We start from the raw sequence: 26,938 nt of genomic DNA, 5'->3' as shown, positions 1-26,938 counted from the left end.
ATATATATATATATATATAAAACCAAAGTTGGTTTTTCATTCTTATTTAATTTTTCATCAATGATGAAGCCTGTATTTACTTGAGTTATTATGATCAAATTAGATACAATATAACATTTAAAAACTTAAAGTGGGCAACTGGCTTCTAAAATTAAATAAAATAAAAATGAAAAACCAACTTTGGTTTCCTACCTTATGTCTTCTCTACCAGCTTGTATGAAGACTGAAGTCCTCCACACTTTTAGGTGACGGAGTATGCACAGTTAAAGCACCCAAATAAAAAAACAAGTGACCAATGAAAATCAAGTCAACATCTTAAATCTATTTTAAAATGTACTTTTATTAGACAGCCTTTCCTCATTTAACCTGGGTTAAAACATAGGACTGAATTTGCATCTTCCACTTGGGCATTTGCAGGTTCTTTCTGGGTACTTCAGCTTCTTCCTACACTCTAAAAACATGTATGTTAGATTAAATGATGTTTCTAAATCTACTCTACCAGTAATTGTGTGTCTATTTGTGTCAGTAAGGGACTGCTGACCAGTCTAGAGTGAGATGGGTCACCAATGCAGTCTATAAAAAGAATGAATGGATTAATGGAGGACCTGTTTCATAAACATGGCAGCATTAAGTTGTAGCTTGTCTGGTTGGTCTCTTTAACCCTGCCCCTAGTACCAGATGTGAGGAATCCTTGAATCTTATAGTTGTCAAGCCCTGCTCGTGAGGGCTTGACAAGAAGGAAGCGGGACAACAAAGGATGCCAATTAAAGTATAATTTATTTAAAGAAAGTGACCAAATTAAATAAATGGAGATTAACAGTGTATCCTATGTGTCTAATCTGTAGCATCAGTAGTCTACGAGAGTGTTGGTTGTGGGAAGGTGTTGTGTGTGAAAGCTAAAGTGGATAAACTAATGAGTGCACAAACAAAGGAAAAGGAGTGCTGCAGGTGAGCAGGCTGGCGCGAGCTGAAGACCCCGCAGGTGTGAAAGGCCTGGTATTTAATCCCAAGCTCCCCCCGCCAGGTAGCGCGGGAAGACCGGAGCAGCAGACTGGCCACCTGAGAAGAGGAGGACAGAGGCGGAGAGAGGAGGAGGCAGAGCAGGAGACAGAGCTGGAAGCAAAAGTTAAAGCCCCCAGAGACGGATAAAATACAGCCTGCTCTGTGGTTGTCACATAGCAAATAACAGTTTTGGGTGAATGCAGTTAATGATTTCATGGTCAAAAATAAAAGATCTGGTTCTGAACTAGATGATGTGCTCTGATGCAATGTGTCATCTTCAAACCACAGTTTTATTTAATTTTTATTTATCATCTTAACTAGTGGTGAGTGGATAAATTCCAATATCGATAATATCGATACCAACTTTAGTATCAGTATTTATCAATACTAGTGTGATTGTATTGATGCTTTAATGTAAAGTTTGAAAAATGTCAGAATCTTAAATAAGGTGTTTTTTTTGTTTTTTTTTAGTGGATTGGTTCACTGCTATATATTTTTCATTTTTCCTTTTACTTTAAAGCACTTTGGCCACCTTTTGTATATTATAGAGCATCATAAATCATAAATAAATGCTGATTGATTAATATTTCTAATCCATTTGTGCTTTCATTGCTACAGCTGCCTGAAGGGGACAGAGGAGCAGCTGGGATCCAGGTCATGAAAAAAGAACATTTGTTAATCTATGAGATCATTTTTCTTTTGTGTCATAGATTTGTTGTCAATCTCAGCTTAAATGTACTAATTTTATTCAGCAAACAGATTAAAAGATATTTTATCTTCAAAAAATAGTTTGTGTAGAAGCGTTTCCTGGATTCATCTGTCCTAGTGCTTGGTTCCCTCTGGATAGGGTAGAGTAGATAGCACCAAACCTCCATGGCAGTCTCCTTTAAACATACATAAAATGCTTTTATTTCTATAACAATATAGTGACCTTTAAAAACACCAACATGTTTCAGCCCACTGGCCTTTGTCAAACAGATCTGATGAGTTCAAGATGTCTTTAGTGAATTTCTACCAACAGGAATTTTCCACTTGTGGACTTTGCCAAAGAAATAAAAGGAACTTAGTTCATTTTATTTTGTATTAAATTGCAGTTGTTAAAAAAAAAAAAAAAAAAAAAAAAATGACAAGGGGTTTGCATCATGTACTTATTGTTATTTTAGTGCCTGTAAGTGAGTGTGTCGCGTGGCCACTATTTTTTTTTTAACCACACCATCTCTGAGTAGTCATGTCTTGTTAAAGCCTGCTTGAGTAACCACAGCTCTGTGCAGAGAGGCTGTGGGTTTGTTTCAGTGGGGGCTCTGCTCTGAAACGTGATGAAATGCACGTATTTTGGTTTCTAAGCTGTTGAAACGTTCATGTCTAAAATAAACTGCATCAATGAGCTGCAACATGCCAGAGCAAAACCAGCAGTACTGCAAAAATAAACCAGTACTGGTGTGTGACACGTCTGTGGGGAGAAACAAAATGAGGACAAAACAACTGTCTGATGTTATTTTACATCCTGAAGAATAAAATAACTTTTAGTTCTAACTTGCTTCTTGGTTTTGTCCATTTTGTCATCATGAGATTTAACCGTTTTTCTACTGTGTGTTTAATCAAACATCCTGAATCAAGAGCTGGGTAACTACAGCATCTATACCAGAGCTAGTACCACGGCTACAAGTAGCTAGTGGTAGTAGTTACAGGGCTAGTTTTTGGTCATTTATAAGTTAGAACTGTTCAGATTTGTTCAGCTAGCTAGCAGTCACCTTTCATACACACCAAAGAGCGTATTCACTTGATCTTAATGTAATTCTTTATACATTTTGTTAGAGCATATGTTCGTTTACTCCTAAAACACACAGTGGGGTAGTCAAAACGATGGTTAATGAAGTAACTTACAGCAGGTTGGTGCGCCATAGCGATAGCTGCCAAGAGGTCCGACAAGAGAAACTCAGGAGATGTTGGGCTCACAACCATTCACTCTGATTGGTTAAGCCCCGAACCCCACACACACCCCCCCTCCCTCCTCTGCTCTCACATCTTCAGACACAAGTTAGTTTTGGCACAAATATCTCGCAAGGAATGAGCCAAAAGTCAGGCCACAGTTTTATCATGCTGTGACTCGCGAGAGCACATTTGTGACTTGCAGCAGCAGATTCAGGAAGTTGTAATCGCTGAGTTGAGGTTGTAAAGCAAAATGACCACTTGAAAAAAAAATGTAATTACAAGTAAACTATGGAAGATAATTTGTTAGATGGACTATTTTTTCTCTGTAACTTCAAATTCAGTTCACGTGTGTGTGAGTTTTCTTTACAGCAGAAAATTTTGACATACAAGTTCAGATTTTTGATGCACAACTTCTCACATTGTATTCTACAAGTTTTCACATCAAATCTACAAGTTTGTTCATTTTGGCACATTTTTACCTTCATAAAAACAAACAATAAGTTGTAGCCTGTACTGCTTGTCATGTGTCTGCCTGCCTGCCTATCCATCCATCCATCCATCCATCCATCCATCCGTCCATCCGTCCATCCATCCATCCGTCCATCCGTCCATCCATCCAACGTTCCTCACATCAGCTGCTGTTCTTTCAGATGAATAGGTGCTCATGCACAAATCCGTACTAAGTCATTAAAAACATGTATATGACTAATAAACTTGATGTTTGTGTTGCAGAAACTTATCTCGTAAATTAGGAATTAGAAAAATATTATGCAGCTGTGCTATCTTTACAGCAGCTGCAGCTTTAGATGCCGCAGACGTGGGATCTATTTTACAATGAGCATGGGTACGTCAGCCAGCCTGCTTCTCAGGGTTTTATTTAGATGATATAGATGCAGTTTGCCTGTCAACCTGCATTGTAATGAGCTGCTAGACCAGATGCTGCTAGACCACTAAATAACAAAGAACACTTGAGAGGCTCCAAATGTGGCTTTGAGAAGATTTTTTTATGCACAGAGAAAGACACCATTTTTTTTTTCCATGATTAAGTTTATTTTAAGTTTCATGTTGCAGTCAAGCAAATTTTCTCATTGCAAGTCATAAATATGCAGTGAAATGTTTGTAGTTTGTAGATTGTAGTTTTTTTTGTTTAGGATTCAGTTACTCTTTCATTTTTTACCTGAGGTGACCAGACATTTTTGTGCAGAGGCTTTTTGTTACACTTTATTTTCGCTCCTACCATAACAAGGCCCATATTTTTTTTTTAAACTTTATTCTATTTTTTCCTGCCTCCTGTCAAACCTGTCCTGCCCAAAATAAATACAGTATATTTTCACCACTCAAGGGCTGCATGTATAATCTTGGCTCCAAAAGAAAGAGACCAAAGTTGTACATACAGCCTTTGTGTGGCAAGAGCAATGCAGTTCAGGTTTGGTTTAACCTAAAGGAGACACCGCCCACTGGCGGGGGGGCAAATCTACCCTCCTGTAATCTTAAGATAAGACAAAAAGATTTCAGGTTCAAATTATGCACCTGGACAGATAGATTCACAAATAAATTCATATTTTATTAACAGTCAATGAAAGAAAAATGCACAGAGGTTGATATCAATAAAAAAAAAAATCACTAATCAATTCCAAATAGAAGCAAAGTGCAATGGCTGAGTTTTCACCAGTGGTTACAATACTGGAAACAAAAAGAGGGTTAATACATGCACCAAAAGCAAAAATAAAATAAACCCACACAATAACGTCCTCTAAATCAAAATAACAGGTTGCATTCTTTAGTGACAGTCAGCTCTAAGCTCAGCCACGACACTGGGATACTAATGGAGTGGACAGTCAGTATACAGGTGGGAGCAGCCGCTGAACCAGGGTAACTAGCAGGCAGGCTCAGTTGAATGTATGAAAGTTGAAAGTATGAAAGTTGACCTGGGACAAAACAGCAGTGTCCTTCAGTGCTGGAGTGTGATGTACCGCACTCATTCACCGGCCTACTGGAACACACACACAAATGTCACTATTCATTCAATGGTCTTAGAATCACATTAGCAGGACAACAGTTTATGCGGTTTCCACAGAAGAGGAGAAAATGAGCAGCAGGGAGGTATGTGAAAAACGACCAGTGTTCGGCTCGATCAGCAAAAAAAGCTTCAAGCGGCTGACCTGGAAAAGGTGAAGCCACTCGCTGCAGTGAGTCCAACCTGACCACAGTGATCAGCAGTCCACCACACTGCATCCAAACACCACCAAAATCTGGCAGGGAAGACAGCCATGCAGTACAATCAGCTGAAACGTTCGACCACCTCCACCATGGCAGCTAAAGATCTGCCACAGAGCCACCTACGAAGAGAGAATGGATCGAAACTGGCATGTGCTATTGAGGAGGAGGAGACAAGGTAAAAGCCTTTCCCATCACACTTGTAGAGATGTGAGACACCTCTATCAATGGTCAGAGTCAGGAAAATCAGGGATAGCCCCCATATCTACCTTAGAAATGCCATGAGGATCCAGAAAGAAGTGAAGTCCAAGATAGTCCATGATAGGAAGAGTGAATACTTCACTATAAAACCTACTTCATCTTCATGGAAACTAGCAGGACCTTAATGATTCATTTTAAACAAAGGCAGAGTCAAACAGATCAGCAGAATTTTTAGAGCTGGAAAATCACTTTTGACCTCCAAAAAAACCTGTCTGATATTGGATGCAAATGCTTGGTTGAGTCTTGTAGCTGAGGAGACCGTCGTCTTGGTATGTTACATGTCAGGATTGATGCTTCCTATGCTTCACATTAGCTACTAGACTTACCATAGATGTCCTCTGATCATGCAAACAGAGTAAAAATGTTCAGCCTGAAGAGCCGCTTCTGACCAACAGCTATAAGATCAGATATAAGAATGAGCCCATCTAAGGGCTGAGGAGGAAGGCTTATGAGGAGGAGGAGGAGGGTGTAGTTATAATTTCACTTCAGTGTGATGTTCACGCAGTCGGCAGGAAGACAGCATGGAGGCCACAGCTCTCTGCACCAGGCTGTGTGAGTTCTGCTAGCACATTATCTACTAATTCATTCAGTTCTGGGACTCATTTTAAAGAAAAGCATATTAACGATATTTGTTTATGTAAAGTTTCTGTGACAGCTGAGGCACTTGTGATGGTAGCAAATACGCTCATATTTCTTTAAAGACCTGGTATGAAGTGTTCCTTTATTTTTCATAGATAATTATAAGTTATTTTTTCATGTATTCTGGTCATGATGGAACTTTTACCCACTTCATTTACTTGTTTGTACGTCTTTATGTAATAAATGTTAACGTTTCTTTACAAATAAAGTTGTATGAATCTGAATTAAGTCTCCAACAAATAAACAATTTATTTCAACTTGTAAAACAAATGTGGTTCTTCAGAGAAATGAATTGCATTTGTGTGTTAAGGAAATCATGTGTACAAACCTTTAAAAGCTTAAAAGCAACTTTGTGTTATAATCATTTCTTTCCCAAACATATAGATAAAGATATTTCCAAATATTCATCAATTTCAGTTGTTCTACCTGATTCCATTTGGAGAGATTAGATGGTGAAATATTTACCTTCATTTGTCTCTCCAGGGATCAGCATGTTGCTGCTGCTTGTTGCAGAAGTTAAGGTCTTCTGTGATGCTCAGGAAGTTGGTGAGTAGACGTCCAGTTGTGCATTTTTACCTTTACGCTAGAAAAAATAATTGAGTAATACACTCTTAAAAGTCTGTTCTCTCCATGTTTGTACAAAGTAAGCTGTTCCTCTAAAGAAAAATGCCCCAAAAAGTTTAAATTATTTTTTTTAAATTTGTTTTAAGTATAGATGTCTCTAAGCTTTCAGAGCAAAAACTGAAATCTAAGTAGGATGAAATATCATAGATCAAGGTCAAATGTGCAAATTTTTTTTCTGATAAGACATTTTTTTTTAATTAAGTACTTTTATGTTAGATTATTTCACTTATTTGAAGAGTTTTGGTTTTTAATTATCTCACTAAGATATTAAGTCTTATTACTGAGATTTCATTATCTATAAAGAGTACGTCTGTCAAAAAAAAATTACAGCATGAATGGTCACAAACCAACAATACGAGTGTTTTCCATGTTTCTTATTTCAAGCAAGACAAAAATAAAGTCTCATATGTGTTTTATGTATCAATGAAACTGACTTGTTATTATAAAACATAATGATACCAAACACAGCTGCAGATCTACAACAGAATGGCTGAAAGAGAAAAGAATCAAAGTGTTGATGTGATCCAGTCCAGAGTTAGGCAAGTCCGGTCCTCGAGTGCTGCAGTCCTGCAGGTTTTAGAAGTTTCCCTGTTCCAACACATGACTGTTATGAAATGGATCCAATATTTCATCATGTTCTGCTCAGTGACTCATTCATGTGAATCTGGTGTGTTGAAACATCTAAAACTTGCAGGACCGTTATTAATCTAAGGTTGCACTACGTTTTAGATCTGGTGAGAACCAGATGTTTTTATATGTTCTGATACAGAATTTAAAAAATGTGTCCTTCTTTCAACATGACTGGGGGTCAGGTTTCTTCCATTTGTCTGTAACTGTTTTGCAGATGGTTCTGTGGTCCTGGAGGGTCCTCTCCATCCTGTGATGGTGGGGGAATCTGTGACCTTCCTTTGCAGAAACAAGAGGACTTCCTCCAACTCCACAGCTGAATTCTATAAGAATAACATGTTAATCAGTAGCAGTGATGAAGCAACGATGATCATCCACAGCGTCTCCAAGTCTGACGCTGGTCCCTATAAATGTAAAATCTCCGGAGCTGGAGAATCACAAGAAAAATGGCTTTTTGTTGTTGGTGAGTCCACTCAAAATTTGATCATTGTCTTATTAGAAGATTGTGCTTAACACTTATTTAACTTTATGTAGTTTTTAGTAAAGATTGTGCTGATGTTCATCCCTACATGAGATGGTCCAAACAGCTTACTACTTATTTATCTGGTTTCCTATAAAATATTTCAACCATTTCAACATGGCAGAATGGTCTGAAATGAAGAAAGTCATCAGATATGACTGCAGAACAATAATAAAACATGTTTATTGTTTATTGTTCAGATGGTTTGGTCCTGGACGGTCCGACTTCTCCTGTGACGGAGGGAGACTCTGTGACTCTTCACTGCAGAAACAACAAGGATCCCACAAAAAGCATTGCAGATTTCTACAGACATGGCGTCCATATCCACACTGGCTACGATGGAAAGATGACCATCCCCAGAGTTTCTAAGGCAGATGAAGGACCTTATCAGTGCAGCATCTCTGGATTTGGAGAGTCAGCAGAAACCCGGCTGGTTGTACGAGGTGAGATGTCAAACTTTTGGTAATTTCAGAATTAATTTTACTTATTTCCAGGATCTCAATCCCAGTTTATTTCACGTGAACTCTTGGCTTCAGTGTATCACGCTAACACAGTTTTAATCTTGAAAAGCCATGATGTTTTCTCACCAAGCAGCTGTAGTAAGAAGATGCTTCAGTGCATAATTTTACAACCAGCACTCTGAAAAAGTCATGAAGCACCCCTCATTTCTTTCCAACTCCTGATTATTTGCTACGACACAACACTGGTTCATGATGTGTTTGGAGTCTTTTTTGCCTGGATGATTCATAGGGCGGAGTTAAGTGGATTAAACATGAAAAACTGATTTAAAATCAGTGAAAATGTGACAAAGATAAACTCAAGCAATGATCTACCATTCTGCAGGTTTTAGATGTTGCTCTGCTGCAACATACCTGACTCAAATCAGTGGGTCATTAACAGATTTGTGCAGAGCCTTTCCTTTGAGTAAAATGTGTTCTAGTAGGAAATCATATAAAAACCAGCAGGACAGTAGCTCACGAGGACCAGAATTGGAGATCTCTGTAGTAGAAGACAGTCTACTTTTAGGAAGTCAGGGCTGGATCTGGATTTCTTAAGTTATACTTTCACTTTACTTCATACTTTATATGATGAAACAAGATATAGATGCATCCAATCAGGTTTTCTACAGCAAACCTTGTGTTATTTTTACTTTTATTTCTCCTCTTTTCTATGTAGATTTTCTAACAAATTAGCCTATAATTTATCAAATGCATTTTAAAATTTAAATTTTATTAACTCTGTGTCAGGGCGGTCTGTATCTGTACAAACCTCAGGCTGCCAGTGGCTTTGAAAACCCTGCAGCATTTAGCTTATAAGCTTGGGAATGTCTATTACAGCTCCAAATTCAGTGTTAATAAGTATAGGTTTGTTGCATATTTATATGACAAAATTCTCCATTTTTGTTTGTTTCATGTTGTAGAACATAATAATTTTGTGCCTCAAGGAAATGCAGACAGTTCTTCAGCTGATGGCGGCTTTCATTACTTTGTGCTGTTATCAGCCGTCATTGGTTCGTCGGTGGCTGTACTTCTGTTGGTGGCGGGGGTTGGCTGCTTCATTAGTAAAAGAGGTAAAGTTAAAAACAAAAGTTATTAGATAAAAAACATGAGTATCATGGCTTCTAGTGCCTAATTTCAATTTAAAATGTTATATATAATTTTAGCATGACCCTGAAAACAAAATACCAAAGAAATGCACTTTCGTTAATTTAATAAAATAAAAATGAAAAACATTTTTTTAGTTTAATAATTTTATTTTAACGTCAATTTGTCTTAATTGTAATGTTGATCATTTCCCACTGGGACTGATGAAGTGTGTTTTATTTTCTCTGCACAACAGGGGGGTCTGGTTCTTCAAGGAGAAAAGCAGCAGAGGCAGGTGAGTTAAAAAATCAAGTACTAACATCTCATTAAATCAAGTAAAAATAGTAAAATTAACATCATCTTCAGGGGGTTTTAACTGCTCAAACATATTTCAAAACATAAACTGTTTTATGTTTGTTTGATCTTTTTTATCTTTTTAGCCAGTTAATTGGGGGCATGTATTGGGAGTCGTAAATATGCAAGTTTACTAGATTTTAAGGTTATAAGCTTAATAATTCAATGAAGACTTTCTGGTCCTCACAATTTCTAGATGGATGCAATCTCAGATTTCAAATCAACGTTTTATCTTCTGCCATTTCATTTAACACAAAAGCCAAAAACTATCCAGATGACGCCATGAAAGAGGTTCCCATCAATGACTGCAAGGTTTCCAGGTCCTGTGGCTGCAGAACAAGCCCATATCATTAGCCTTCCACCACCATGCTTAACACTTTGATCCGGAGGACATTGTTCCAGAAGTCTTGTGGTTTGTTCAGATGCAGCTTTGCAAACTTAAGCCGTGCTGCCATGTTGTTTCTAAAAAGAAGAGGCTGCAACCCTTCCAAACAATCTATAGCTATTATTTTATTTATTTATTTGTAATTATACTCACATTAACTTTAACATTTAACATGTTAACTGAGGCCTGGAGAGTCTGAGATGAAGCTCCAAAGAACTCTGTAGAGTAAAATGTGAGGCCATCTGCCCGGCGGCTGAAGCTTGGCTGGAATCGACTCATTCAACTAAACAAAGATCCTAAACACAGCTGCAGATCTACAACAGAATGACTGAATAGGAAAAGGCCTCCATCTGACCAAAATACTGTGGCTGGACCTTCAGAGGGCATTGCAGAAACAAATGCTGCTAATTTAAATGAACTGATTCAACGTAGTAACACAGAGAGGACCAGAATTCCCTCATCAGAGTTCATAAAGGACAGATTTTTCTATAACCATCATTGGGTGGATACTTTTCACACTTAAAAAGAAAAAAAAAATAGGACATGCTGTAGAATATAAATAATGACAATCTTTGTTAGTTTACAAGAAAGTAAATCTGGTGAAATTTGGGAGAGATGAAGGAGGTACATTTCACTGAAACGCCCTCCCTTTGTTTGAGGCAGTGGTAGCCTTGTAGTTAGAGAGGTGTGTTTGGATCTGGAGAACCTGGGTTCAAGTCCCTGAGCTGGCAACCAAAGTAAACCACTGTGGGCCCATGAACAAGGCCCTTAACCACAACTGCTCCCTGGCGCTGGAGTCTGGCAGCCCACTGCTCCTAGCAACGAGGATGGGTTAAATCAACAGAACGAATTTTCCAGCTGGCATTAATAAAGTAGAGATTATTAAATAAAAAAAAAAAAAAGTTTATATCATTTAGTTTTTGCTTTGAAGTATTCTCTGTCAATGCACCTGAACACTAATGCTTTCTCTCTCTCTCTATATATATATGTATATATATGTATATATGTATATATATTCAAAAATTCAAAGGTTTGGGGTCACTTCCCTATTGAATCCCATGGCAAAGTGACCCCAAACTTTTGAACGGTAGTGTATATATGTATGTATACATGTGTCTTAATGTGTATGCATGTATGTGTGTGTAATAAAACACCCCATGTTTTGTTCTGTACTGGGTGCATTTACCTCATTTTAAGACCTGACCATTACAGAACCATTACAGTCATTTCTTTTTCATGACTATTTACTATTCTTCATTTTACCTTGTAGAACTGAAATTAATTTAACATCATGTCACTTTTTTAAATTTCAGCCTCTAGTGGGGGGGATGCTGTCGATCCACAAAATATGACTTATTCTGTTATTACAAACTTTAAGAGGAAAAGAGGTAAGTTACTCATCATTCAGTACCCATGAGTTACATTTGCATTATAAATGTCTTATTTTTAATAAAAGGTTCATGCAAAAAGAAAAGAGAATCTTGATTTACTTTATGAGAAGCACTGTTCACACCATGCCCGAAATAAAACCGTAAGTTTCATTCAAGACTTTTATATTAAGCCAAACAGCTCGGCAGGTTTATTTAGAGGAAAAGGTTGTTAAGAAATAAACCACACTGACAAACCACATGAAGAAAAACAAACCCTTGACACACTTTAATTAATACTTCTGCAGCTGAGCTGCTGGTGATGTGGCCTTTGTGTGCTTTTTATAAGTAGCATCAGACTCTCTTAGCTATGCGCTCACGTTTAAACCCCCTGGTTGAACTCAAAACTTTGTATACAAGGAGGACAAGAATAACTTTAGGCAAAGGTAACAAATAAACCAACTTTTTAACCCTGTTGTTCATCATGTCTTTTTCTTTTGTTTTTTTCTAAAACAGATGAACCAGCATCACAAGGAGAAAACCCTTGTTTAAGAGAGAATAACCCCGTCTATTCTACAGTCACCTGCAAAACTACCACAAGGATTGCAGGTAACAAGATATAAAATACGTATAAAGTTATGATCTGACTCTGTTCATCACTATGGTTTGATGTGCAGACACAAGACAAATAGAAAGTGACAAATGCTCACAAATTATTGGACTATTTTATTTTCAAAAAGACAAAAAATCCACTGAACATTATGTTGCATGTCACATAAGACATGTCACAGTCCTAAGCATGTGTGAGGGATCACATGTACCTGACAAATGCTGAAACAATCACGATAACGGGACAAACGATAAGTTAGACCAAGCAAGTAAACAAGCTGCATCTATAAAAAGATAAAGGACCTTTTAACTTTGTCTCACCAGAGTGTGAAAATAAGTTTGACCTTAATGTGAAGAACTACAAAGGAAATAAATTTCATGTACATATTAAACTAGTTGGGTTATGAAAGTATCTGAGCACATTTTCACTATTAAATTAATGTATATTTCATATTTGTATTCTATCCTTTTCTTACTGTAAATATAGATTATAAAACAATTTGTGAGGCTTTGTCTCATTTTTCTTTAGTATTGTGAGTATTTGTCTTGTTAGCATCGGTCATGGTTTGGTCCACACTACTGTCCCTAAACACAGCGTTCTGCTGCTGATGTCCAGTTAGGAGCTACATTGCAAGAGTTAGTGTAAAACAAAGACTCTCAGGTCTTTATGCACATGGATCCATCATTTAGAAGAACTTCATTTAGAGTTTTAATCAGATTGCATCATGATCAGAGTAACTATATCTCCCACAAAGCTCCCATCAGTCAGATACTCTCAGTTTCCTTAGCGTGGTGTTTGTGTTAGCACACTAACTCTTTAGACTTTAACCTTTATTTCCTTTGTTGTCCTCATTCTCCCCCACATCTTTCTTGTAACCAGTCTCACCCCTACACCGTCCAGATACTGCCACATCTTTGTTTTTCCTTCTCCTACTTTGTTTAAATTTCTCTCCTCATGCAGCTGCACTTTGTTCATGCAGTAGCTTGTAGCCGACAGCACACACGCTGAAGTTAGCATGCAGACGATGGATGTATGATACATGATGAAATAATGGTCATTAGACATGTAGTCAGAGCACAGCCTGGACAAAACAATAAAATTAAATAAAATAAAGAAAAACATAATTTGCTTAATTCATCATCTGCCAAAATAGCTTGTAGGTTTTCATCCATACCAGCCACAAAATTCATTTAAACCTCTGGTTTTTAAACAAAAATACTGTTCTCTTTGTCGTATTCGTTATAATTTGATTTATTTAATGACATTTTTCAGTCATCAGAGTAAAATAAACGACAAAATATATCATGTTAATGACATGCATAGGGAGAAAAATAATGACCAGCAGATCTACCAATCAATAAGATCAATGGTTTGTTAATAATCTACAATAAAACGCTGCCCAGAATAAATACCTAAAGACCCGATTTAAAAATAGGTTCCTTGCTAAGATGTATTTATGTGTCATACAGCACTGGTTCATTAATGATTCATAAGTGAGTGTTGAGATTCCTCTGAAAATTATAAGATAGAAAAACTGGACTGAAAATAAGGGAAACAGCAACCTTCAGAAAACCTGCAGAACACTGATGAAAGTTACTATAAAATATTATAACAGGATCTTGGAGAGAAATACAACTATTTTACAGTTGAAACACAAGTTATACAAAGTACTATATGTATTTACATTATTTCAATTTCTTGTTTATACTTGTTCTAATCTGCAGTGCAGTCATACAGTGAATATAGTTGTACCTGCATGAAAGATGATCTATAAATATAATCTTAATAGATTTTACAGTTTAATTATTAAAAATTCTTTTGAGTCACAATAAATGTCACATCAAGTCAACTTTACTGTCAATTTAACACATGTCTAGAACGTATAGAAAATGGAAGTGTTTGTTCTCTAAGGTCCATGACGCAGCCATGTTAACATGAAACCTCCTGTTTCTTTCAGGAAACTGAGAGGAGAAAATCCACAGTGTTTTCTTACATGTACAAGGAGGAGAAGTCCAGTAACACAGTCTGTCGTTCCACCGTGATACCAAGAAAGATACCATCACATGTGTAAAAGTAATTTAAATTAGTGTGTGTGTGTGTTAGTTTAGGGTAGGTTGCCAATAATGTTGTTTTGTAAAGAAAACAGAAGGATTTTATGTGAGAATGGGCTATAACTGCTCTCAGCTCTGGTTGCTTCAGCAAGCTAACTGTTAGCTTCAGAAGATGCTACTAACAGAGAGAAAAAGTTCCTTTTTATTTTCTGTGTATATGTCTTCATTGTTTTTCAATATTGTGCAACAAGAAACTTTTAGTAAAAAATTTAGTGAAACAAACAAGACTTGTTGACTTTTTGTGGAAGTTCACTTCATTTACACGACTACATATCAGTGGCATTTACTTACAAAACTACAGTTTCTCATGTGTGTGTGATGTGCAGATATTATATTATATTATATTACATTATATTATATTATATTATATTATATTATATTATATTATATTATATTATATTTATTATTCCACATTATGTGGTTGATTTCACTCAACACACCTTTGCCCTTTATGCACAGCTACTTTTTTTTCTGCCCTGTTTCTCCTTATTTCTTGATAACTAATTAATTGCCCCTCGAGGATAAATATTTTTTTTTCTTTTTGTTTTTAAACCACAAAGACACAGTAAAACAACTCATTTTGTAAAATTTGGAGGGTTTGGAGAAATGTTTAATTTCTTTAAAGATGGCATTGTTGTAATTGAGATCAGTTGAATCAGGTTTCTAAGATTTTCTCATTACATTCTTATGTGTTTGTTATCATGCCTTCATATTTTCATGTTTTGGCTGCCAGTTTTAAAGAGGACTGGGAGGAAGGAGCAGATTGTAACAGCATGTCTTATAATTGATCTTACAGTTATTTCTTCTTATTCATTCATTATCTGTACAGTTTTGTCCATTACAGGTTGCAGGTAAGCTGGAGCCTATCCCAGCATTTTAACAGGTGAGAGGCAGGAAACATCCTGGACAGGTCACCGGTCCATCACAGGGCCAACACATATAGAGACAAACAACCATTCACACACACACACACACATACACTCACTCCTAGGGAGAATTTAGAGTGACCAATTGACCTAACATGCATGTCTTTGGACAGTGGGAGGAAGCCGTGGGACCCAGAGATATATAACATGATGCATACACGAGGAGAACATGCAAAATCCACACAGAAAGGCCACCACCCCCAGCTGAAGCTCGAACCAGCAATCTACTTGCTGTGAGGCTGTGGTGCTAACCATCACACCATCATGCAGCTTATTTCTTCTTATTCAAAATCATTTCAAGGCCACATGTGGTTTCTCTCCTTTTTCTTCCCTACCAGCTTGTATGTAAACTGAAGTCCTCAAGACTTTTAGCCTCTTTGTTTCAGGGCAGTTGGAAACCAGAGGTGATGGAGCATGAAGTCAAAGCACCCAAATAATGAAATGAGTGACCAAGAAAATCAAGTCACAGATTCAGTTACATCTTAAATCTTTGCTTAAAATGTACTTTCCTTAGACAGCCTTTCCTTATTTAACCTGGGTTGGAACATGTGAACTATTTGACTGAATTTGCATCTTCCACTCGGGCATTTGCAGGTTTTTTCTGGGTACTCTGCTTCCTTCCACACTGTAAAAACATGTATGTTAGATTAAATGATGTTTCTAAATCTACCAGTAATTATTTGTCTGTCTGTGTCGGCTCTGTAAGGAACTGCTGACCAAACTAGAGTGAGTTGGGTCACCAATACAGTCCATTTGAAGAATGGATGGATTACTGGAGGACCTGTTTCATAAACATGGCAGCCAATAAGTTGCACCTGGACTGGTTGGGCTCTTTAACCCTTCCTCCCTGTCCCAGATATAAAGAAGGCTTGAATCTTGACTAGCAGAGAGTTTCGAGTTAATGTTGTCAGTAATTTCATGGTTAAAACATAAAAATCTGGTTCCGAGTTAGATGATGTGCTCTGATCCAGCTCTACAACCACTTTGTGTGAAAAGGGACAATACTGGCTAAACACCAAATATAAAGCAATAAACCCTTGTTACAGACAGCTGTGGCCATTTGTGCTGCTGATTAGGGACTGCAGAGCGCTGCCTGGAGTGGCTGAAGCCAGCATCTCTGTCCCCGCCCCCTCTGATTGGCATTCCCCTGGACCAGTCAGGCTGCTGCTCGTGTGGAAGCTCTGGCTGAAAAGGCTGCAGCCGAGGCCGGTCTGGAGGGAAGAAGCCAGAAAGGCTCAGGCCGCTTTTCCCCTCACATTGTGCACCGGGTGTGTGCGGGTGTCGCGACAACCTCCTTTGTCACTGTGGGTGCTTTAAGGATTTAGTTTCTGTGTGATTAAGTTTACTTCTGTGTGATTGTTTTCAGTACTGGGCTAGGTTAGTGTTTTATTGTGTTGTGACGACGGTCACTTTAGTTTATGGGCCTGCTGCTTTTTGTTTGGTTATAGTTTCCTCACCGAGTTATGTCTTCGTTTGCACTCGGTGAGTGTTGAGTATATGTTTTGGTTTGTTTCTTTCTGCAGGTCCGCTAACCCCAGCACACTTTTACTTTGTTACAGGTTTTGTTTCATGGGATTTTGAAATAAATGTGCTCAATTTTAATTCACCACCTGTCCTCACCATTTTTCTTTTGTTACGCCCTTTCATACCCCTGAGTCGGGTCGTAACAAGTGGGGGCTCGTCCGGGAGCCTTTCTTTCTACCACCTGGAAGGTTCCCTGGAACATTACGTTGTGGATGACTCAGCCATTTTTGTCTTGTGAACGCATGTGAAAGTCTATTGTTGTGACGGGCTTCCATCCGGCTGCTTCCGGTGGAGACCGTCAGGCAGGTCTCCTGCCGAGGGGTGAGTTCTCTCCGTTTTGGAGGTTGGCATCATGCAGCCGATGGCTCCGTTGGGGGTGTGTGTGTGGGAAGGTTGAGGTGTCAGCCGAACATTCTGGTTGTGCGGCTTTGGTGCGGGCGTTCTGGCCTAGGGGCGACCCCTTTGTGGGAAGAGGAAACTCTTCTGTAGCTGTCGGGAGGGTGAAGCAGGAAAGTGCCTGTAGTTCTCCCCTGATGCGCCATCATTTTCTTTGTTCTGACACCCTGGTGGGGGTGAAGAAAGTGCATGGTTACGAGTGACAAGCTGCGTGTGTTCAGACACCTCTCCCTGTTTGGCAGCGTCTGTTCACCTCCTGTGAAGGGCTGCCTGTGGTGCCGGTGTTCTAAAACGTGGAGGTGAGCCCACCATCGGCCCTCTTTCATTTTCAATGGCTGGATGGTTTGCTTTTGTTTGTGGTGTGTGTGTGTGTGTGTGTGTGTGTGTGTGTGTGTGTGTGTAATTCGTGCATGTTGCAGTGGTGGCTGTGTGATACTCCACCGCTTCGTCACGTGTGTGTGTGTTTTGTGTACATTGCGGTGGTGGCTGTGTGATCCCCTACCGCTACGTCACCTGTCTGTGTTTTGTGCGCGTTGCGGCAGTGGCTGTGTGATACCCTACCTTTTGGTTGTGTGTGAGAACGAGCTGGGCATTTTTTTTTTTTTTTTTTTTTGTTTCAAAATCCTTTGAGAGGAGTTTGAAACTTTTAGGAAGGGTGTGTTACGGCCCCTGCTTGTTACAGACAGCTGTGGCCATTTGTGCTGCTGATTAGGGACTGCAGAGCGCTGCCTGGAGTGGCTGAAGCCAGCGTCTCTGTCCCCGCCCCCTCTGATTGGCATTCCCCTGGACCAGTCAGGCTGCTGCTCGTGTGGAAGCTCTGGCTGAAAAGGCTGCAGCCGAGGCCGGTCTGGAGGGGAGAAGCCAGAAAGGCTCAGGCCGCTTTTCCCCTCACATTGTGCACCGGGTGTGTGCGGGTGTCGCGACAACCTCTTTTGTCACTGTGGGTGCTTTAAGGGTTTAGTTTCTGTGTGGTTGGTTTACTTCTGTGTGATTGTTTTCAGTACTGGGCTAGGTTAGTGTTTTATTGTGTTGTGACGACGGTCACTTTAGTTTATGGGCCGGCTGCTTTGTGTTTGGTTATAGTTTCCTCACCGAGTTGCGGTTATGTCTTCGTTTGCACTCGGTGAGTGTTAGGTATATGTTTTGGTTTGTTTCTTTCTGCAGGTCCGCTAACCCCAGCACACTTCTCCTTTCTATTACAGGTTTGCACTCGCTGTTCACGGGTTTTAATAAAATGTGCTTATTTTTAATTAACCCTCTGTCCAAGGTTTTTTGTTTGTGTGTTTTTTTTTTTTTTTTTTTTTTTTTTTTGCGCCCAAACATACCCCTTATATTGGGTCACAAGTGGGGGCTCGTCCAGGATACGTTGTAACAACCCTGACATTTTATTCTCTTCTGCAAAACAAAGACTCACTTATTACTGTGTGAGGAAATACTTTACTCAGTTAGTTTGTAGTAGCTGAGCTCGTTATTTATTTAGCACAACCCTGTCATATACCTGCAAACAACTGAAATTCCAGACATGGTGTCAGAGTGACAAAATAAAGCTGTCAGGCCATTTAACTGTCTACAGTTTGACCTCAAAATGAGCATAATGAGACCTCTCTCTAGCAAATGTACTTAGTTAATCTTTATTTTTAGAGCATTTATCATACACTGAGCAGCTTAAAGTGCTGGTTAATGAAGAAAAAAAAAAAAGCAATAAGTATAAAATAAAATCTTGAACAAGGTCCTCTTGCTACTAGAAAGGCGTAAAATGCAAAGCCGAACTACCAATCAGGATTGATATAAGTAAAAAATATTTTTATTAAAAGTTCATAGTTGATATAATTTGATTAAAAGATACAAAATAAAATAGTGTAAATCATTTTGGAGGAAAAAAAAAAAATAAATAAAAAGCCAGGTTGAACAGTAAGAATGGATCAATGCCAATATCAGGTATTGTTCCATATCCATGTGTGTGTACTTGTACTTGATATTTATAAAAGTATAAGGGAAACCATTTAGAGCCTCAAAGACCAATATGAGAATCTTAAAACTAACAAGAAGCCAGTGCAGAGACTTTCAAACTCCTTCTTGTCCCGATCAGGACTCTTAATGTCTGAGATGTGTCGGACCAGGAGGGGGGCTGTGTTTTTTTTTTTTTTGGAGAAAAAAGTAATGAGAGTGTTACAGTAATCAATGATAAAAATAACAATATTCTTGAAATGATAGAAACTGGTCCTAAGTAAGTAAGAGACAGGAAGTGGTTGTGCTGATCTATTTAAAGGTCGAGCAGCTCCTCAAGGTCAGACAGTCGGCTACAGTCAACATGGAGGTCAGAGCTTCCCTCCTGAGATCGTGTGAGTGTTGTGTTTGTTACAGTTTTCTACGACCTGGTTTAGATACGTTGACAGAAATCAGCTTACTGATCAGTACTTAAATGAATGTTTGAGCAGATCTTTCAGATTTTACTAAGATTATTAAAAGGTTTACTATGTTTTTGACTGGCAGGTTTAATTATTTTCATGGCTTTTGTAAAACGTATTTTGTTCTCTGCAGTGCTCCCTTTGTGGTTTCTGATGGTGACAAAAGTTCAAGACAACTGTTACGCTCAGAGGATCTGTAAGTGGAGGACAACGATCATCCATGTTTTACACTTTACATCATGTTAAGTTAAAAAATTGTATGAGAAACACTTTCAGGAAACACCTGTTTCTCTGTTTGGTCTCAGATGCAGATTTTCCGGACGTCACACCAAACACCGCTCAGCACTTTGAATACCAGTCCCTGTATTTCAGCTGTGAGAGGTTTGATCTGGCATCCGGATGGAGAGTGATGAGGAAAATCCCTGGAGAAAATGGATCATGTGGAATGAGTTGGGGAGTGTTTAACGGATCCTTTTGCATTGTGAGAAATATCTACGTGGAAGACAGCGGACATTACTGGTGTGAAACTGTTGATGGGAAGAAAAGCAACTCTGTCAACATCACTGTTACTGGTAAACATTCACATGCATGTTTATTAAATGTGTGTAAAAATTTAAAGCATCTTCATGAATTAGAGTTGGGTTATAAATCCATAACAGTCTTGCTAGCCATAGAAATATTTGCTGTATGTTCCTCAGCTGGTGCCGTGGCTCTGGAGAGTCCCGTACTTCCCGTGATGGAGGGAGATGTCGTAACCCTGCGATGCAAAAACAAGACACCTTCCTCCCACGTCTCAGCTGGCTTTTATAAAAATGGCTTCCTCGTTAAGAATGTTACCACTGGCACTTTGTCCATCCACAAAGCTTCCAAGTTGGATGAAGGACTCTACAAATGTTATATCCCAGGAGCTGGTGGATCACCAGAAAGCTGGCTGGCAGTTAGAAGTAAACACAATATGTCTAGGATACAGTCTATGAAAAACAACTGGTCAGTCCTAACACTGTTCTTTTTGCTCCAGGTAAGCTCACATTTTGGGATGCAGAGACTCTCCTTTGTTCGGATCAGGTTCCTGTCCTTCTTTACCTCCTGATGAGGACCGTCATCACGGTTTTATGGGCTGCTCTGCTCCTTTTCTTCATGAAGAAATGGCACTCTAAAAAACTACGGTAAAAAAGAATAACCATTTAAAAAGACAATAAAAACTATAGGCTACCTTGTATGTGAGTGTTCAAACTAGACCATGTCAGTTTTATTTAATTTTAATTTACAATCTTAACTAGTGGGGAGCGGATAGATTTCAGCATCAATATCGATACCAACTTTGGTATCGATATGGATTAATACTACTGTGATATCATTAATACTTTAATGTAGATCCTGAAAACTGTCAGGATCTTCATAAATAAAAAGAATAAAGTTTTTTTTTTGTTTTTTGTTTTTGTTTTTTTGTGGATTTGTTTCACTGCTGTAACACAGCGTCTATATGCCCAAAATGTTTTTTATATTATTTAACTTCTTTTTTACTGTTACTGTAAAACACTTTGGCCACCTTTTGTATATTATAGAGCATCATAAATCTTAAATAAATGCTTATTGATTAACATTTCTAATCCATTTGTGCTTTCATTGCTACAGCTGGCTGAAGGGGACAGAGGAGGAGCTGGGATCTGGGTCATGAAAAAAGAACATTTTTTAATCTGTGAGCTCATTATTTTCTTTTTTGTAGTAGAATTGTCAATCTCAAATTAAATGTACTAATTTTATTCAGCAAATATCTTAAAAGATTATTCTGAAAAAAAAAAAGTTTGTGTAGAAGCGATTCCTGGATTCATCTGTCCTAGTGCTTGGTTCCCTCTGGATAGGGTAGAGTAGATGGCACCAAACCTCCATGGTAGTCTCCTTTAAACATACATAAAATGCTTTTATTTCTAAAACGATATAGTGACCTTTAAAAACACCAACCTGTTTCAGCCCACTGGCCTTTGTCAAACAAATCTTCAAAAAGTTCAAGATGTCTTGATAGTGAATTTCTACTAAAAGGAATTTTCCACTTGTGGACTTTGCAACAGAAACAAATTTGTATCATGTACTTATTGTTATTTTAGTGCCTGTAAGTGAGTGTGTCGCGTGGCCACTATTTTTTTTAACCACACCATCTCTCAGTAGTCATGTCTTGTTAAAGCCTGCTTGAGTAACCACAGCTCTGTGCAGAGAGGCTGTGGGTTTGTTTCAGTGGGGGCTCTGCTCTGAAACGTGATGACATGCATGTACTTTGGTTTCTAAGCTGTTGAAACGTCCATGTCTAAAATAAACTGCATCAATGAGCTGCAACATGCCAGAGCAAAACCAGCAGTCCTGCAGAAATAAACCGGTACTGGTGTGTGACACGTCTGTGGGGAGAAACAAAATGAGGACAAAACAACTGTCTGATGTTATTTCACATCCTGAAGAATAAAATAACTTTTAGTTGTAACTTGCTTCTTGATTTTGTCCATTTTCTCATCATGAGTTTTTCTACTGTGTTTTTTAACCAACATCTTGATTTAAGGGCTGGGTAACTACAGCATATATACCAGAGCTACTACAACAGCTACGTAGACTCTTAATCAGAGAATAGCTGGAGCTGCTGGTTAAAGTATTAAAGATAGCACGTTAACTTTAGGTCACTTCATTTTGGCCAGGGATATATCCAGTTTCTTTTTCTTCTACTTTCAATTGAAATGCAATTAAATGAAATTTATCAGACAATAATAGAGCTTGATGTTACGGCCACTGCCGATTGCCGGCTGCCTGGATTGGCTGGGTGGGCACACCTCCGTATCCGCTCCTCTGATTGGCTATGTCGGGACCTATCAGGCTGCAGTTTACAGAGAGCTGAGTCTGAAAAGGCTGCCGACGGAGCCAGTCGAGAGGGGAAGCTAGATTGGCGCAGGCCGCTTCCCCTCACATTAGTCACTGTGTTCGTGTGGTAGGAGCAAGGCTGATTAGCGCAGGTGGCCTCGTCTCCGAGTATGGCAGATAATTGGTGGCATGGTTTACTGGGTGTCCGCTGTGCTATTTGGTAGTCTGTTTGGTGTTGGTCTGTTCGAGTGTGCACCAGGACATGTCCTGGCTGTTTGTGTGTTCCCAGTGGGGGACGGTAGAACAGACCGTTTAGTTTAGACTTACCTTTTGTTTTACACCCAGTTTCTGTTCTAGCTATGCCACTTCCTAGATTGTACTCTGCCTTCGTTATTGTTTGGTTTAAGTTGTGTTGGGCTAGTTTAGGCTTTTGTTTGTGACAGACGTCACCGTAGTTTATGGAATGGCTGCTCTTTTGTTTAGTTTGGTTTGCACCGAGTTTTGTACTTCTATTTTGATTCCACTCGGTGGGTTTGATATATGGTTTTGTTAATTCCTTTTGTATATTTCTTTCAGCTGTTCCACTAACCCCAACACATGTTTCTTTGATTCAGGTTTTATTCTATGTTCCCTGTCTATGTAAATAAAATGTCTTGTGTTCACCTTTTACAACCTTGTCCCGGCGTAACTTTGTTGCACCCAGTCATACCCCAAATCCTGGGTCGTAACACTTGAGTTTACAATATTGTCTATCAATGTCATCTACTGAAACACATTTAATTAAAAAAAAAATGTTGCTTTTGGGGGCAATATTGATATGTTAAAAAAAGTTATTTTTTTTTTAAAGATTTTTAATTAATTACAAATCTATTCTGCACAAGCCCCAGTAAAACAGTGATTCTGATGAGTTTTTAGTCATTTTCTGTTTAAGTAGCATCTGAATGGTATTACAGTTATTTCCCAGTGATGTTGGAAGCTGTCATGTAACCAAGTCAGGTTATATGCTAACAGATGTGTGATGTAAGCTGTATGTGAACTGGTTCTTCTTTCTAGACATGTCTAATGGTCAATACTGCCCCAAATAAGATGAGCATCTACCCATCTACCTGACCATCCCCACTGTGGGTCATTAGCTTGGTCCCATATCACACCCATGGAGAGTGCATTGGGCCTATTTTTCAACCCATGTATGACCCAGATAGGTCCTAAAAACACATGATGACCAGAAAACAGCATGCTTAAAATGCATTCAACTAATAAAAATGTGATTGAATGGCCGTGCGATTTATATACAGCACCAGAAATCACAATGTTATCATCATGTTTTAAGCTGGACTGCTGTAGCAAATTGTCTGGCAAGAAAAGTTGTTGTTAGAGACACAAATACTTCAAAGACAAAAACAGAAAAATATTTTTATTTTAATGATTTGGTGACAGGTGACATAGTCGGGCCTGGATTTAGCCTCCCCCAGGATCACATACTGAGCCCTACCCGTCAGAGGTGACCTGTCAGAGGTCTAGAAGGATGAGCAGTGAGGAGAGACCTGGTCAGCAGCCACTAGGAGATCATTGGTAACTCTGACCAAAAACCACAGAAGAAAAACCACATGACAATAACCCGCATAGGGCAGTTAGCTGACGTCTTCCCAGAGATCAGACTGAACTTTGCTGTGCTTCCTCTGCTTTCTGTCTTTTCGTTTCCTCTAGCTGTGATTTAACTAGCTGGATCTGGTTATCTATCTTCTCCTTAAATCCTGTAATGGCTGTAATCTTATCCTCTACTTTCTCTAACCTGTCTTTGTTGTTTTCTAAAGCTATTTCATACTTCGTCCTTCTGGTTTCCAGCTGTATTTTTACCTCCAATAACTGACTTTTTTTGTCACCTTTGTCCCACTTGTATTTACCCGCTAATGCCTTAAGTTTCTTCTCATTCTTCATGTATTCTTTCTCCATGTTTTCCTGCTGTGATTTTTGTTCATGTCTGAAGTTTACAAGTTCAATTTTTTGTTCATTCAATGCTTCAAGCACATGTTTAATAATTTCCTTTTCTTCCTTTTTGTCTTTTAAACTTTCATCAAGTTTTGCCTTTTCCTCATCTAAATTCTTAGAATTCAAACTTTTTTCAACAAGCTGCTCCTTCTCTGCTGTCCCCTCTGTTTCACTGTCAGGCTGCTTCTTGTTATCTGTGAACAGGGAAAATAAACTGTATTCACACACATAACTTTAGATAGATGTAAAGATAAACACATAGCAACAACAGTCTCTGTGACCCGAAGGCCCTCAGGAAGGCTGATCCACAGGCGGGGCCCATAATGCTGAAACGAGACCCTGTCATAAGACCGGTACCAGAAGACCTCAAGGTCTGCAAGAGTTAATACTCTACTACTACTACTCTAATACTACTAAAACCAGGTATCAGGTACAGCGACAAGTAAAGTCAAATACTCTTGTAAAAACTGGATCAAATATAACTTCATGTGAAACTTGATTATTAAGAAATGTTTTCATGCTAAACTGCATCTCTGTCTGTCTCATTACAGGTTGTCAAATTGTTCGTTAAAATCAAATCAAATCAAATTTTATTTATGGAAACACTTCATATAAAGAGAACAGAGAATAGACTTTAAAGTTCTGCTGCTGGTCTATAAAGCTCTGAATGGTTTAGGACCAAAATACATCAGTGACCTCTTGACCCAGTATGAACCTACCACAACCCTCAGGTCATCTGGTTCCAGTTTCTTATCAGTTCTCAGAGTCAGAACCAGACATGGAGAAGCTGCATTCAGCTTCTATGCTCCACATGTCTGGAACAAACTCCCAGAAAGCCTCAGATCAGCTGAAACACTCAGTTTATTGAAATCCAGATTAAAGACCCACCTGTTCTCTGATGCATTTCAAAAGTTTTTATTTAGAGTCCAGATCTGCATCTGGTTCTTTTAAGCTGGAATATTTAAATTCCATTATGTTTGAAAACTGTTTTTTTCTCCACACTGGAACTTTATATCTTGCATTTTATCTGTTATCTCGGCCTATCAATTCCCATCCCTATATGAAGATGGACTTCCTTTAGATTTTACACTGCTGAGGCAATTTTATAGATTCATTTTTGTTTTTCCTGGAGAAATGGGTTTTATTTCTGTTCCAAATTGCTGTAATACAACTATCATTTGATGAATTAACCCTTCAGGCACCAGAGTTTTTAAAAGAAAGTCAGGTAAATTTAGGCATACTGTAATTTAGGTACTATCAGCTGGAGAAAATGTGGAGCTGGTGGAAATGTGTAGAACTGTTACTGTTTTTTGGAAGTGGTTCTCTTTTTTCTTCTGCTGGTTTAAGTTTTTGTGCTGATGTTTAAATAACGGAAATTTACTGCAATCTTAAAACTAAAAACTTCCTGTTATGTTCAAATTTGGAGTAATAAACATGGTTATGAAACAAGTAAACGTTAAAAAATCTAATGTAAGTAAAAGCTGAAACTTACTAATTTTTCTTTGTCCTAGTTTCCATAAAACAAATAAAGAGGCAGAAGTAAGAATGAAGCCAAGAGACAAGACCACGACTATGAGGATTCGAACAGCAGAACAAGTTGGGTCCATGAACATGTCCTCTGAAATGAAAAAATACAGGAAGACATTAACATAAAAGAAGAGATGAGTGGTTAAAAAAGCTTTAATAAAAGAAGACAACTTATGAACAACAACAGATAACTGTTCACCTGGAATCTGGATTTCCGTGCTCCTGGTCAGGTTGATGGTTTTATGTTGGACTCTACAGAGAATTTTGTTATTGTCTCTCGTCTCCAGAGTCACTTTGCTGCTGACAGTATATAGACCATCAGGACCTTTGAGTGCCTCTGTAGGTCCAACAGAGAGGAGGTTTTCCTTGCCGTCCAGCCAGAACACCTCGGGTTCTGGATACCAGCCTGCAGACTCACACTTTAACACCAGTCTGCTTGTGGTTTTATCAACCTCCATCTTGATGACAACAGAACACGACGCAGCCCCTGAAGACAAAACCAGAGGGTGAACAATCTCTGAAGACCTTTTCATGAATCAGTTCAGCTTATTATATTCAGAGAAGTCCAGGATTTCTTCGTAAGAACAATATGTCTGCATACCGACAGCAAGCTGAACCAAAGTCGTGGCCACCTCTGGGATGTGGCACCTGTACTCTCCCTCATCTGACAGTTTTACGTTTTTGAGTTTCAATGAAATGTCTCCTTGCTTCAGTTTGTCCGTGGACAGAGATGTTCTTCCTACATAGGATGGATGCTGGTTCACAGGTATTTCCACACCATCCCGCCACAGATGGACAAACCGGGGATTCAGGTCAGACCTCGCCCACTCCAACGTCTTTGCAGCGACGTCAATGGCAGGTTTCAGGTGGCATGGCAGGATGGTGTCTTCACCCAGCATTGCCAGTACTGGGCCAGAAGAACCAACCATCAGAGACTGACCTGAGGAGAACATTGATTTTATGGTATGTCAGCAAACCAGCTGCTGATTCACATCTACAATGCACATTTTAGATCAGTTAAATACTCAAGTATACAAATTCAGGGCTTCTGGTTTGGCAAGCCTTCTAGCTTGATTCTTCCAGTCTGGTCTACAT

At 38.7% G+C, this 26,938-nt stretch overlaps 1 protein-coding gene across 1 annotated transcript; it reads left to right on the top strand.

The window, feature by feature from the left end:
* Nucleotides 1-5,204: 5,204 nt before the first annotated feature.
* LOC121640307 (high affinity immunoglobulin gamma Fc receptor I-like) lies at nucleotides 5,205-20,576 on the top strand. Its single transcript, XM_041986019.1, has 9 exons — nucleotides 5,205-5,329; nucleotides 5,918-5,964; nucleotides 6,535-6,597; nucleotides 7,520-7,765; nucleotides 8,023-8,265; nucleotides 19,620-19,682; nucleotides 19,792-20,058; nucleotides 20,185-20,423; nucleotides 20,505-20,576. The coding sequence occupies exons 1-9, from the start codon at nucleotides 5,205-5,207 to the stop codon at nucleotides 20,574-20,576; spliced, it is 1,365 nt and encodes a 454-aa protein (XP_041841953.1).
* Nucleotides 20,577-26,938: the final 6,362 nt, after the last annotated feature.

The sequence above is a fragment of the Melanotaenia boesemani genome, chromosome 5, assembly GCF_017639745.1.
Source record: "Melanotaenia boesemani isolate fMelBoe1 chromosome 5, fMelBoe1.pri, whole genome shotgun sequence".
NCBI lineage: Eukaryota > Metazoa > Chordata > Actinopteri > Atheriniformes > Melanotaeniidae > Melanotaenia > Melanotaenia boesemani.
Note: the sequence above shows the minus strand (reverse complement) of the source record. Positions and strands in the feature narration are given on the sequence as shown.